This window comes from Archocentrus centrarchus, chromosome 20 (genome assembly GCF_007364275.1).
Source record: "Archocentrus centrarchus isolate MPI-CPG fArcCen1 chromosome 20, fArcCen1, whole genome shotgun sequence".
NCBI classification, from domain to species: Eukaryota; Metazoa; Chordata; class Actinopteri; order Cichliformes; family Cichlidae; genus Archocentrus; species Archocentrus centrarchus.
In genome coordinates, this window is record NC_044365.1 from 24,517,473 (window position 1) to 24,532,626 (window position 15,154).

General features: G+C 40.2%; 1 protein-coding gene across 1 annotated transcript in view; it reads right to left on the reverse strand.

The window, feature by feature from the left end:
- LOC115799747 (sodium/hydrogen exchanger 9-like) overlaps window positions 1-15,154 on the reverse strand; it is an 80,801-nt gene that overhangs the window by 40,741 nt on the left and 24,906 nt on the right. Inside the window, exons 7-12 of the mRNA XM_030757019.1 lie at window positions 14,609-14,747; window positions 13,521-13,626; window positions 10,672-10,760; window positions 9,180-9,293; window positions 5,325-5,436; window positions 4,231-4,384 (exon numbers count right to left, since the gene is read on the reverse strand). Coding sequence (XP_030612879.1) covers window positions 4,231-4,384; window positions 5,325-5,436; window positions 9,180-9,293; window positions 10,672-10,760; window positions 13,521-13,626; window positions 14,609-14,747 — 714 coding nt within the window. The remainder of the gene's footprint in view (window positions 1-4,230; window positions 4,385-5,324; window positions 5,437-9,179; window positions 9,294-10,671; window positions 10,761-13,520; window positions 13,627-14,608; window positions 14,748-15,154) is intronic.

A 15,154-nucleotide genomic window follows, 5' to 3' on the forward strand; every position in this document is an offset into this window, starting at 1 on the left:
TTAACAGTCTAAGCATGCTGCACATGAATTTCATATTGAAGTCTAAAAGACAGTTTACCCCCTCAAAGCTCAGCTCACCCATGTGTAGTGGGGATCTATGTCTGTGTGGCATGATGTGAGAGTCTGTAGATAGCAGAACAGAGAGGAAAAAGCAGTGCTATTAAATACACTAAGTTTTTTCTTTCCTTTGAGCCTGGCTATAAGAGCTTTCTTGTGTCTGCTCAGAAAACTCTCACGAGCTTTTCTAATGAAAGATAAAATTTCATTGTCACTTTATCTGCAGGGCATGAACCTTTGCCTACTGACATCTGTAAACAACAGATAAGTTAGATCAACATTTCACTGATAGCCATTTCCTGCCTTACAGAGTCGTGTGAAAAAAGAAAGTTTACATAGTTTGTCACTGGACTTCGTAGAGTCCTAAGTACACCACATGCCTCAGTAGCTTGTAGAACCACCTATAGCATCAATAATGTGAAATAATCCTTTTCTTTATGACTTTATAAGTCTCTCACATGGTTGTGGAGGAATTTTGACCACTCTTCTTTACACCATTGCTTCAGTTCATTGAGGTTTGCAGGCACTCCTTTATGCACAGCTCTCTTAAGGTCCTGTCATTTCAATCAGGTTCAGGTGTAGACTTTAACTGGTCCATAGCAGCACCTTGATTCTTTTCTTTGTCAGCCATTCTATTGTAGATTTGCAGCTGTGCTTGGGATCATTGTCCTGTTGCATGGTTTAACTGTTAGACAGATCGTCTCACATTTGACTCTAGAATACTTAGAGTTCACGGTCAACTCAATTTTTACAGGCAAGCTGCCCAGGTCCCGTGGCTGCAAAACAGGCCCAAATACCAACTGTCAAGTGCCCCACCGTGCTTGACAGTTGGTATGAGGTGTTCACGCTGATATGCTGCGTTTAGTTTTTACCAAACATGGTACTGTGTCTTATGGCCGGACATTTCTACTTTGGTCTTGTCTGTCCAGAGTCTTCCCTCCTGGGAAGACTGTGGCATTGTGTAAACAGATATCTTAATGCTCCAGACCAGCAAACTGATAAAACGTCTGCTTTTACAGAGTTGCTCACACTTATTAATTTTGATTAGCAGCACCTGGCTGCTACTTCCCCTCTTAATTCCTATGGAAGCAGTAACGGTGTACTTATGTTTTTCACAGGGCTGCATGAAAGTGCACTCCGATATGCTTTTGTGCACTCACAAAATCTTTTCAGCACCAAATTACATATAATTGAAGGATATGACAGGATATGACTTAAGGAAATCTTGTCATTTCCTTAGCATTTATAAACAGGACTTGTGCCAGTAGTGCAGAATCCTAAATATTTCTCCTTTGTTTTACAAGTCATAACTTCTTGTGTTCTTTTTTACCCCTTAAATCTTCACGCTTTTTGATTATTTCCAGAAATATTCTTGATTTGGTTCCAAATCAAACTCCTCTGTATATCCATGAGTAATTTTACACAGACTACAACTTTCAAAGACTCCTCTACAAAACCATTTTATATTTCAAAGATGGAAAAGAAGGTAAATTTGCTCCAGGTGAAGAAATGTAATGTATTATTCACCAAAATGAAGTCTTTCAAAATTGCTTCTTGTCCCTTCACTTCACGCAATCGTATGAGGGAAGGGAGATGAAGAGGGAAGCAGTCGTGGGAGTTTGGGATGGGAAGTGAGGAAAAGAGCTATTCTCTGAAACATGACAGCCCTGAAGGCTCGACGCACTGTACTGTGGCGCGTTAGAGAGATGGAATGACTACTCACAAAGACAGTCATGTCATGTGGATAAAAATACAGCGGGCAGATGCATTATTCAGGACAAATATCCACAGGTACACATGTAGAGTATGTACACAGACAGAAAAGCAAGCAGAATGTGCGGGGTGTGTAACAGCGATCCAACTCAACAATTCTATCTAAAATGTGAGGTCTACCATAGTGAATAATACAAATATTTGCACTGCAGTAAAAATGTAATTAAAGAAATACATATGATTTGATAAAATGCAGTATTTGTTTCATTAGTGCATTAGTAATAAGGTGCTAACTTAAATGCCCTGGAAACACATTTTCTTTAATTACAGTGAACAGCATATTCCTACATGAATACATTATTTAACACTAATAAGGAGACTGTTAGCGATTTCAGTTGAAAAAGCCATGTATTTGTGTTTCATCTGTGCTCTTCTCACTGGTTAAAAGAATTGTGTGAATTGTATTCCCAGTTTCCTGTCCTTAGCTCAAAGGAGTGGCACTCCGTGTGGGCTGTAGCCCATCTGCTTCAAGATTCCACAAGTTTTGCATTCAGAGATGCTCTACTGCACATTTTGGCTGTAACAAGTACTTATTTGAGTTACTCTTGGCTTCCTATCAGGTTGAAAGAGCAAGGGCAGCAAGACATTTTGGCCCAGTGAACTGCTGATAACTGGGTATTTTCTCTTTTTGGACCATTCTCTGTAAAACCCAAGAGTTGGCTGTGCAGGAAAATCTGAGTAGATCAGCAGTTTCTGAAATACTCAGACCAGGCCGTCTGACACCAACAACCATGCCAAGTTAAAAGTCGCTTAAATCTCCTTTTTTCTCCAATCTGATGCTCGATTTGAACATCAGCAGGTCATCTTGACCATGTCTACATTAGATTAGATATTTGCTTTATCAGTCAGCTATGCAGGTGTACCTAATAAAGTGTCCAATGAGTGCATATGTTTGTTTGTTTTTTAACTCTTGCTTTACAAAATATTTCTCATCACACAAATCTGCCCTAGAAGGCATGGGCCTGCCTTTGGTAGCAAGAATCCTTCACCATGTGGAGTCGCTGAGGACTGAACCGCTTGATTAGTGATTAGCGGACAAACAGCTCTGCCAATTGAGACAAGTTCTATAAATGACATAACAAAAACTCCTAAAAAACTTCTCAAGCATTTCAACTGGCACCACACAAAAGACCATCGTTTGTGGATACAAATCCAGCACCCAGGGAGCTCTTGCATGGATACTGGTTCTTTGTCTGGTTCATAAACTGTAGAATTACAAATAAATGAGGCTCATATGGCTGTAAAAGCTTAAATGAACAACTTGGCAGATTGAATTACAAAAGCCAATCTGCAATTCATTAACAACAGGGCAGCTCCAGGTTTTGCTTATCTCAAGTTGTGCTGGTCTCTGTGTTTTGATGCTTTGGGAAAGGGCGTTTCAATTTTCCGACAAAAGGAATTTTTGGACCTACAGTACAGTTGCACTGTTGTACTCCTATGAGTCAGAGCTCGGCCTAAGATCCTCAGGCACAACTCAGCTAGCTATTCCTAAAATCTGGCTTAGAGATGACCAGGTTCTCTCACTTAGTGGCACTTTTATTTATTTATTTATTTTTTTAAACTTCTTATTGTTTTAAAAGAGGGTTTTTACTTATATTATTTGACTATTTTTTAGTTTATTTTCTCTTGGTCAGACCTTAACATTTTGTTGTTGGTTTTTGATTAAATATAATTTGCTGACATCTATCATTTTATTTGTTTTTATTGAAGTGAATTTTATTCTTTAAAATCAGGCTGTGTTCACACAGTGGTGCTATTATGCATTTCCTCTAGTATACTGAAAACATTTGCTTTTAGTTGATTTGTAAAGATATCTTTCTTACAGTTGCATCAAGCTGAAACGATGCACACCACACAGACTTCTTTTACAGACTGTGGGAGTCAATTATACCACTGTGATCTGGGCCATAGATTACCCTTTAATAATATAAGTATCTAATTACTGGCTTGCATCCTTCACGCCTCTTGTACGCTCTTTAATCATTATCACCCACTGGCCTAGAGTTGGAATACTGTATGTAGACTTTTAGGAAAAACTATCTTTCAATATGTGCACTCATTGCAGAGCCTCATTCCTGTGCTGTATTTTACTGTTATATGTGGGGGGGGACCTGTGGACCTGCTTTCCCCTGCACTCCAGCTGAGCAAGACAAATGGATGGCACACGCTGTCCAGCAAGAAGAGGAGACAGAGGCAGAATTCAAAAGTGCACCTTTACAAAGAGCTGTTGTATTTTAAGAGATAATACATGTAAGAGTCTAAAGCTCTATCCATAAGGAAGTTTGCGGGCATTAGAAAAACACAAATGAAGAAGAGAAAGATGGACAGATGGAGAGACAGGACAACAGGTTTGCCTAGCATTGCACTGTCTGCATCACTCAACAAGGTGTTGGCACTAACCTGATGTCCAGACACCGCAGCATGGGATCAGCAGCTGTACCAAGCACCCAGATGGTGAAGCCAACTATCAGTAGGGTGGTGGTGAAGATGGTGCGACTCACTTCTGTGGATGTGTCTCTTACAGCCAGGCTGAAAGCTACAGCCCCCCTCAAACCTGAGGCAAGAGAAGACACTTCTGAGCAAACAGCTGGATTAATGCCTTCCATTAAACCACCAGACAACATCTACCAACCAATTACACAAAAGGTGAGCCAGTTAATAACTCTGTCAATGGGTAACAAACGACAGCCTGACAGTCACTATCGTCTACCACTTGCTGACCAGAAAACAGCCCTGAAACAAACTCCAAAATTGCTGTGCAGTGGTGACATAATGCTTAAAGCCAAAACAATTCCCAGAGTGAATCCTTTTCTGCCACGAGAAAAGAGACGATGGAGCTGGTAGCGGTGAGGGTGGGGGAGTTTTGAAAAATAGCAAGACAAGGGCTTTTTATAAAGAAGCCTTACGTAAGACATAAAGTGGGTCAGACAAGCAAAGAAACATGCTGCTGTGGCGCTACCCCACATCAAATGTTCCTTTTTCCTGCGTCATCAAATCATTCAGGGTGTCAACATTAGTCTCAGATACTAAAGTAAGACTAAGACTTCCATATATACTTTCCCCTTACAGGCAACAAATATATAGATATATATATATATAGATAGATAGATAGATAGATATCGATAGATCAATAGATAGATAGATATAGATAGATATATCTATAGATAGATATATTGATAGATCGATAGATCAATAGATAGATAGATCGTATTGATTAATGCAAAAATTCTTTCTGCAACAAGGTGAAGGGAATTATTATAAAGCCTGAGGGGTACATGCTGGTCTTTGTGTTCACCTAACTGACTTAATGCACACATCAACTCACACTTGTTCCACAGGGGACACATTTTCTCAGCATCTCTACTCATGCCATTAGCTGCAGGCAGGGAAGAGAGTGGAATAATGAGAGCTTCCATGGGATAAATCAGGGTGAAAGTGGGTCCTCCCCCCCAAGTCTCTTGTAGCAATAACAACAATTAGAACAAAAACTGTACCTGCAAACATCATGAAGTGCTGGAACGTGTGAGGTATCTTGTTTGTACGGCCCAGGTTCAGCAGGAAAGATAAAGGGTAGATGTTGAGCGCTCTTGAAATAAAGATGGATAGCTGTGTGTGTTGAATGCAGATTAAGGAGAATATTTATAAGCTTGACAAGGTAAAGTGAACATTTTCTCGTATACAGGACAAAAACTGTCAGGGAATAAAAAGTGGTGTGTATATATCATACTGGTTATGATAAGTGCACATTACTGATAAGTAATCACAACGCTCAATTCTTTGAATATATGACAGCAAAAAAAAAAAAAAAAAGAAAGAAAACACACACAAGCACAAATTCCTTGTGAGGTCAGGTTATAGATGTACACCTGTGAATAACACCACACACTTGCACATACGCACGTGCAGAAACACATGAAAATATAATCTCTGGATATTTTCTGTTTGGGATGCAAACACGGTAACGTGGCACCATGCCGAGGCATGAAGCCAATCAGGCTGTGCCAGCTGTCTCTGCCCTCCACACACACTTTGATGTCTCACATAGGATGAGACTGAATGTTAAGTGTCCTGGGCAGCAGTTATCAAGACGATATCTGTACAATTACCAGGGACATAGCTGCCATCCGGGATACACTTAACATCATTGGTTATGCTTTTAGAAGAAGTTCGAAATAGAGCCTCAGAACCTCCCATACATTTTTTTTTTGATAGTCTGATGTAAGTTAAGAGCAAACTGAGAAGACCAAAGTGAAGAGGGTTTGGAAAGCTCTTTGCTCTTAAAAAAAAAAGGTTTTTTTGTTGCATAAAAATAATCTAAGCAGACAGGTAACCCTGTTTTAGCATCAGTGAGAGGAGGGATTTGAGTTTTTCTTTGATAAGTCTAAATATAATGCTTGGAATAAATAAAGGGACTAATATCTTAGGCAGGACACCTTGGTCTGACAGGGCTATTACTAAAACAGTACTCCCTTGCACCCTGAAGTCAATATTGCATCTCACGCACCCTATGGATTTTCAAAAGCAATATCCTGCTCCCAAAAGCAGTTACTTCTCTTTATCAAAGGCCCCTGAGCTATTCAAATGGAGGTAATTAAGCACTTTCATCTCAGCCTCATTTCCAATAAAACCGATCTCTATTGTCACTGGCAAAGGCTGCAAGCTACGGCGATTAAAATCTACAGCATAACCAAAGAGCGATTAACAGGGTTTGAATCACTGGGGTTATTTCTTTTTTATAGACACTTTTAGAGCTGTACAAGTGGAATCTGACCTCCATTTATTCATGTTTGTACATCCGGGTGATCTTCCTATATATGTAGTTAGCTAGCCAGATTTTTTTTGAACTCCTATAAATTCATTTGCACTTCGGTGTGAGTGCGTGTGCCTGCTTGTGTTATTATGGATACATAAATCTATTTATACAGTCAGGGACAAACATGTCAAACAGGTAGGGTGCAAGTGAGTGTTTCTGGTTAGGTTACATTCCCAACACTTCCCGTCGGTCTCCTAGAATCCTAAACAGACCAAATGTTTGAATCTTTTTTTTTTTTTTTTTTTTTTTTTTTTTAACTGGCAGTCCCCTTTGCTGAACATAAGAGCACTGGAAAAAGAATCTGCTCAGTCAACTATTTCTTTGGCCCCTTTGACCCTATGGTAGAAGATGGATTGTAATAATAATTGCTGGCCATCTGGGCACTAGACTGTGAAAGAACAGCTCCTTGGAGTGCAGCCACTAGAATCGCTCCTCCAGCATACACTATGGTCGTGCCAGCTCTCAGGAAAGAACAATTGTACAACAGGCAGCCATCAGTCCATCACTACCCAATCATTTCTCTCAGGACGCAAAGCTGACGGACACAATAAAGATTCTGAATATGAGCCATCTGTTATGATTGTATCGGTTTTACTATTTATCATTAAAGAGCTGATTGCTTTTTGATAAGATGATGCAAGTTCTCTCGTCTACAGACGCTGCAGCTAGAGGAGAAACTGATGCATCTTCTGTGACTGATTTCTTCCTGTATGATATTTTACTCTAGATGCAAAATATTAAATTTAGACAGAAGTTCTGGCTCTTAGATTCGCTCTTTTTTTCAAAACCTGGCATTTACTTTTGATATTAGCTGTACATTTCTCTTCTGTCAAATTACGCTGTAAATGCAATAGAAATATCAGGATGCCAAGAATTGGTGAGCACTTCCATAACTGATTAACTTAACAACTTTTTGGTCTGAGAGGCACTTCAAATACAAGATATACATCAATGAGACATAACATTATGACCACTGACTGGTGAAGTGAAAATACTGATTATCTCTTCATCATGGCACTTGTTAGTGGGTGGGCTATATTAGGGAGCAAGTGAACGTTTTGCCCTTAAAGTTGATGTGTTAGAAGCAGGAAAAATGACTGCGTCAGAGCATCTCCAAAACTGCAGCTCTTGTGGGGTGTTCCCGATCTGCAGTAGTCAGCATCTACCAAAAGTGCTTCAAGGAAGGAACAGTGATGAACCAGCGTTTGAGCATCTGTGGGATGTGCTGGACAAACAAAATCTGATCCATGGAAGCCCCACCTCACAACTTACAGGACTTAAAACATCTGTTGCTCTAATATCCTGGTGCCAGATAGAACACAGCGCACCATCAGGGGTCTAGTAGAGTCCACACCTTGATAGGTCAGGGCTGTTTTGGCAGCAAAAGGAGGACCAACACAATATTAGGTAGTATTTATGCCTGATCTGTGTATACTTTACAGTGATAGAAAATTAAGCAAAACAGTAAATTTGGGGCGGCACGGTGGTGTGGTGGTTAGCACTGTTACCTTACACTGAGAAGGCACAAATCCACCAGCTAGCTGGGCCCTTCTGTGTGGAGTTTGCATGTTCTCCCTGTGCCTGCGTGGGTTTTCTCCCTCCCACAGTCCAAAGACATGCATGTTAAATTAATTAGTGATCCTAAACTGGCCGTAGGTGTGAATGGTTGTTTTTCCTCTATGCGTAAGCTCGACAACTGACTGGCAACCTGTGCGGGGGCTTTATGCCCCATTACAGCTGAGATGGGCTTCAGCCCCAACGCAACTCTCAGCTGGAAAAGCAAAAAAAAAATGCTGGGATAAGGTAAATAATACTTGCCTTTCAAATATTTTGTTCATTAATTTTCTGTTTCTACATTCATATTCAGTCTGTGAATAAAATAAATATACAACCAAACACCATCTTTCATTTCAGTGCAAAAGAATTAACAAAGTAAAGGATCTTTATCTTTTTACATCTTTAACAAGATGCAAAAAAAGCCCAACAACATTGTCTTCAATCCAGTAAATGAAAAAACTGTCAGATTATTTTAAACAGCAAACATTTTCATCCCAGTGTGCTTTGCAAGAGAAAGAAAAAAAAAACAAAAACAAAACAGCAGTGACAATACTTAATGACCTATTTTCTTAAATGTCTGTTTTTGGGGCTTTTCTCAGAACAGATGCTGTACTACAGCATATGAATCTGCAAAGATGTTGAGTGCAGGAAACCAGCTGGATGACATTTGCAGAGCTCTCCAGATTAAGCCTTTAAAATTTAAGGACTCGTTTTTTCGTTTGTTTTCTTTTTGGTTTGCTTTCTTTCTCCCCCAAGGACTGTGGAAGTCACAGTATTGCAATACGGTGACAAGAAAAAAAAAACAAAACAAAAACAGGAAGGCCAGTATGAGCTAATAAATGGCAGGTAATTATGCAGATAAGAATTATCTTTAAAGGAATAGGAGACAGAGCTGAGTGCCATTTCTGGCATCTGAGTGAGATCCAGAAGCTGCACAGCAGGGGGTAAAAGTGCTCCATCATATAGCAGAAAAGGATACAAATGCCCCAGAAATGAAGAGAGCACTGAAGACATGGCAAGTAAACATCAACAGTATATATCCCATGTAGCCGAAGATGAAAATCTCCCCAAGGAAGTTGAAGACTTCAAAGAGCTGCAAATTAGGAAAGGGATTGAGAGGATCATGAGAGAGTAGGTCATCTGAGATCATCTGTTCAGAGAGGGTGTGAGTGTGTATGTCTGCTTGTGTTATTATGGGTATATAAATCTATTTACACAGTCTCATTGTGGGTATCTGCCTCCCCTTGAGGGTCAAACAGGTCAAACAGGTAGGGTGCAAGTGAGTGTTTATGCTTGGGTTATATTACAGTTAAGGCAGGGGTCAGAATCAGGCAAGTACTGAGTAGAGAATGAGTGCAGTCAACATAATGTTCTTTGGAAACAACTGTGTCTGCATGCACACAGATGGGTCAAAGTGAAGAAGTGGAATGGGTAAATAGCCTTAGATTTGTACAAACACGACAAACCCAGTGTTTATGTTATTCCCTTTGAGACAGCAGCTGCAAACATCTACAGCTCGAGGGCATAATCTGGTTTCCTTTAGCAGCAGACACGTTCTTGTCATCATCTTTGTGTGAAATTATTTCATTTGAAGCATATTTGGGATAAAAAAAAAACATATCGTTATTTCTGGGCATAAAAAGTCATATGCTAATGAATTCTGCTTTTTGACAGAATATTAAAACTCATCTCCCCGGGCTCAAGCTTGTAATGTTCTAAGCCACGTTGAGCAGCTTGGGTATCATATACTGTTTATGTAATAGGACAGCATTAAAATATAACAGATGCTACAATTTTATTAATTAAATATGAATTTCTATTTTTAGTAGTAAAAGCAGCTTTGATTAGGAGCTCCACTACAAAAAAAAAAGCTATCCAACTGAACAAGTGTACTTCTTTCTATTAAGTGCTTCACATCAAAGGATGCTACAGAGAAAGGTATTGGTCCCACTAGCTATTCAACTAGTGTCAGCATACACTCAATCATATTTTCCTCTAAGCTGCATGTATAAATCGTAAAAATACAGATAGAGGGATTCTGCCAAGTAAACATGCACATACACTGACTCCTGCATAGCCAATCGACTTTATGGGCAGAGGCCTCAACTGTGCTGCTTTTTAGGAGTTTATGTGATAAACAGTTAGCTGCGCTCTGGTGCTGATAATGAATAATAAATGCACAGATAAGTATATGTGTGGACTTGTGATTTATTTTGCTCCTCCATGAAGCTTGCTGGCACAGTGTGACAGTGTGCTGGCCTCCATCTGTGCTCGGCCTTTTAAGTGGATAGCTGGAGAGACACAGACACCCGCTGGACAACCGAGTGCTAATGGCAATTAATGACTGCTTGCGCACAAACGGGAGCTGCGAGCACTGGCGTCAAGAGGCATTCTAAAGAAAATGAGCGGGCTAAAAATTGCTGTTTTAAAACAAAAGTAAAACAGGCATCAGTTGGCCTCCAAAAACCCACCTGCTTGGTCCTCGCTCTGCCCTCAGGGGATAGGTTGAGAACTGTGTACCTTGCCTGACTCAAACCGCAAAACATCACTGCCACAATACCTGAAAGGTAAATAATATGAAAATGAAATAAATGGAAAAAAAAAAATCCTGCATGATATGGCCTAAATGTGAACATTCTCACTCTTGTGGACAGATGCGAATTCTGTCGACAGCAGAGTGTTGACAATGCACTGTATCTGATCAGTTGAAAGTATGCAAAACCACTTACACGTGCATATATTAGTAATCAGGATGCGAGAATCTGTATGATTGTGAGCTGGTTAACACACAGAGCCTTGGGACTTGTCATACTGAGACTATAGTGTAGGAGGTTCTACCATCACAGGAAAATGATTTGTGAAAAGAGTCTTTGTCAGACTCCATGGTTCAATCCAGCTTTTTATTTTAAATGAAAGCATCTGATTTAACAAGCCAGAGATACAAATATTCACTAAAGAAAGAAAAGAAAAATAATGTAAGCACAGGTCTATCCAAGAACTAAATCCTCCTGTGCATCTTCATATATTATATAAAGATAAAAAAGTATGTGATGCCTGATCAGACCTATATGCCCAAACTTGTATCCACCCACTGTCCTGGTTCCAATAGCTCTGTCAATAACTGTGCTGACCAACCCAACTCAAGCATCCTAACATATCTGCTGAAAACATTTACTTGTCCAGATACACAAAGCTCTGGAAATGATTAATTCTGAATAATGACAATCACAATAGATCACACCAGATGCGTGGGAGCAGAAAGAACAAAAAACAAACAAATGCATGGCAAGAAAAGTACAAAGAAGGCAAAAAAAGTAAAGACCAGAAAGGCCGCTCCTAAGAAAGAGGGTGGAGAAAGTGATTAGGCTCACAAGGGAGGCTGGTTGGACCAGAAAGCTGGAATTTGAAGCACAAAGCATGAAAGGTGGGCTGCTGCCTCACAGGACATGCTTGGTTCATTGCAGAAATTCAATTTCACATTTTAGCTTCCTTCACATTGAGAGAATCACAGAAGGTGGAAAAATGTGAAATTGCTGTGATGGGTAGCAATAGAGGACAGAGCTGGCTGTAATAGATATGGCAGCAGAGACAAAATAGCAGCTGTGGTTCAGACTGCTAAATTAAGCCAGTCCATTAGTCTCTCTTCACCATCCGCCTTTACATCAGGATGCTGACATGTACCTGCACTATGCTAGTTCCAGTAATGCTTGGTCACAATATACCTCTTAGCATTGTTCAATAACATCTAATGGAACACGCCATCATGGCAGATCTCATTTTGGTTCCATTTGGTTGGGGACAACAACATCCTCCTTGGTTTATATAACACTGACAGAGATAACACATCACCTACCTTCTGCATTAAGTCGCCTCCTAAGTTTTTTCTACACAGAGCACTTTGCAACAGATTAGATGTTTCCCATAATGAGCAGTTGTGAGGGGCATAAGATTAATGACATACAGGCTCCCTGCAAGGCTGAGGGTCATTAGACACACCCTCACTAAACTCTAGCAATTAACAGAGACAGAAAGAGCCTCAATTACCAAAGGACGCCTGGGAGGACTTGCATCAGTCATTTGGTTCTTTGGTATGATGTGCTGCTTCACCTCAAAGCAGCCATTAAATGCCTCTAGCGTTAGTGCATTTATTACTTTGACAACAATATCAGCAATAAAGTAGATTTTATAACAATGAAGGTTTCAAGTCAATATAAAGTATTAAAATCAGCCTTGGAAGTGCCTGCAGAAATATATCTCTACCAGAAATACCTGAGGCGCTGCCTCAGATAGTACAGAGAGTTACTGACCAAGGTTTTGCTGTGGTGGAATTTTCACTCTGGGCAGTATTTAAAATGCACTTTATAAACAGGGCATCTGGATCCAATAGCCAATGGTCAGTCTCTTTCATTAAAACCATCTTCTCTGCCTCCACAGGCCACAGGGAGCAGCGCCAAGGAAAAGAGCTCTATATCATCAGTAAAATCGAGTGGAATCCCACTGACATGACCAGACCAGCAATACTAATGTGTGCTAATGCATACTCTACTCATATTTCAGAACATTACAACACATCAGTTAAGAAACAGATGAAGATACTTCTAGGCAACATTGCCACTTTCACTTTCTAAAAGTGCAACTGCTGTGCAGACATGGATAAGGACCTCTAAGACAGGAGTGGCAACGAAGTCATACTGTAATCTTTTATCTCATGAAACTTTAGCTTGCTTCTTCTCTTTCCAGAAAAGTCACATAAACAGCTAGGGCAAGATGTGGTCATACATTTATAGCACTACAACTGCTATCTGTGGCACCATCCAAACTAAAGCTACAAATGTGCTCAGGCAGAGGCAGCTATTTTTAAAATGATTTGAAGAGGTTAAGCCCAGAATAGGACTGATACTTCCAGTTCCCTGTAAGGAGAACGTAGCTTAATACTTTCTCTTCAGTACATTTTTTATTCACTATAATGCAAAAGACTTTTTTTGAGGGGGTGCATGTAACTGACAGAGTGTTAACTGTCCAGGGAGTGTGGGTTGACTGACAGAAAACTGAATCTGTATGCAAGAAGGGAATTGTGCAGATGGTCATGACTGGACAACAGAGAATGTGCACACATCATTTCCAGGTTTTTCGAGTGTGAGTGGACACAGAGATGCCTTGAAGCAGCAGAGCTTGCCAGTCACACAGATGCTTGTGTCATTGATACTGTGGAGCAGTATGCAAGTCAGTGCGAGCAGTTGAGAAGAGACGCCCGAGGGGAGAAGGGCAGCTACCCAGACCACAGACATGGCACAAACAACATAAGTCATACGATGTTCACCTGATAGTCCACAGGCTTCGGCCGAGAGGAAGCTGCTCCAGGAAAGCAAGAGGAAGACTGACGTTTCCAGCAGGGGATTTTCATGGAGCCGAGTAAATTTGGTGAGGTGGAATGAGAGTTAAAGATACACAAGATAATCATGCAGTATTTAACAGTTTGCATCAGACCAGGGTTCATATTGCAAAGGCAGGACAAATTTCTCACTCTTGCACAAGCACATTCCAGTGCTACAGTCTGCAGACAGAGAAACTGCAGTACACTACCTGCAAAAATAAGCCAGGGGATCGGCCATACAGAGCAACCACCGTTTCTTCTGTGACTTCCACTGTCCCACATCCCCTCTGGCAAAGCTTCCTTGCAAACCATGGAGTAGCCATTTACACAGTGTTCTGGGCAAAACAGTACAAGCTGGTATTTTTATATTTATATCACACAGAAAGGAAGGACGTGCAAGTTTAGCTAGTGCAAATAATGTTAGCAATGTTAGCCCTGAAGGGTATTTAAGAGGCTGCTCTTAAAATACCCTGCAGGCATACAATAATAAAAATACACCTTCTTAAGCCTGATTGTTTTTGTAATTAATAAGGACAAGTGTGGTTACTAATTAAAAGATAAATGAGTAACTATATATCAAGCTGAATTTCTTTAACAAATAGCAGGCACAAGAGCAGGATTCTAGTATGGTTGGCATCAGCAGAATCTAATAAATGCTCACTTTGTGGTTTGCCTGCACCCAGAGATTAGTCACTGTAAATAAGAGCTGAGCCCTGGCCCAAACCTCTCATGACACATTCCCATTTTTCATCCTAAAGTCTAATTACTTGAAGATCAGAGAGAAATGCTGGACAACAGCGCAAGTCGAAACTTCATCATAGCCCATTGGATTGATTGACGACCTCTCTGCAGCCATTAATGTCGCAGGAGCACTTTAGACTTTAGCTGCATCGCTTTTGTTGGTAAAAGTGGTACAGTAGGGGTTTGTTAGAGAAGCAATTACAGTGTTGAGGAACAGGATATACTGCGGCAGATGCTGAGGTGATAATTGAGTCTGGGGTGTAGAGGCAGAGATGGGACGGATGAAAGGATATGAGGGCTGTTATTACTGTGAAAATGAGACCTAAGAGGAAGGAGCCAATAAGCACTCCAAGAAAAAAAACAAGGCAGTGGAGAAAGGCAGTAGGGTCAAAGATGTGTCCTGCATCCATCCGGGTGTAGGTGGTGATGGCGCTAGAAGAAACATGGAACAAAAATAAACCAGGGGCATAATTACAACAGAGGTAAATTTGAGTGTTACAAATGCTGAAAATACAAAGGAAAAACATTGTTTATGGCTCTGGAATAAGTGCAGTAATGAGAAATATGACCCACTAGGTTCTTGGTGGAAACCAATGAGCATAAATTCACATGCTTATTATGCTGAGCTAAGCTTTTAAGTACAATTTACTGGAATCATTCCTTAGATTACATGGCTTTCCTTAAAACTTAAATCTTTTTCTGAAAGAAAAAACAAACAATTTTTTTTTTTTTAACTTCAGAGACATCCCCTTGTAGTTAGTAAGAAACAAATTCACAAAGATGGCAGCATTATTCAAGCTGCTATAAATATTTACTTTGTTGGGGGGGAAGGGAGACCT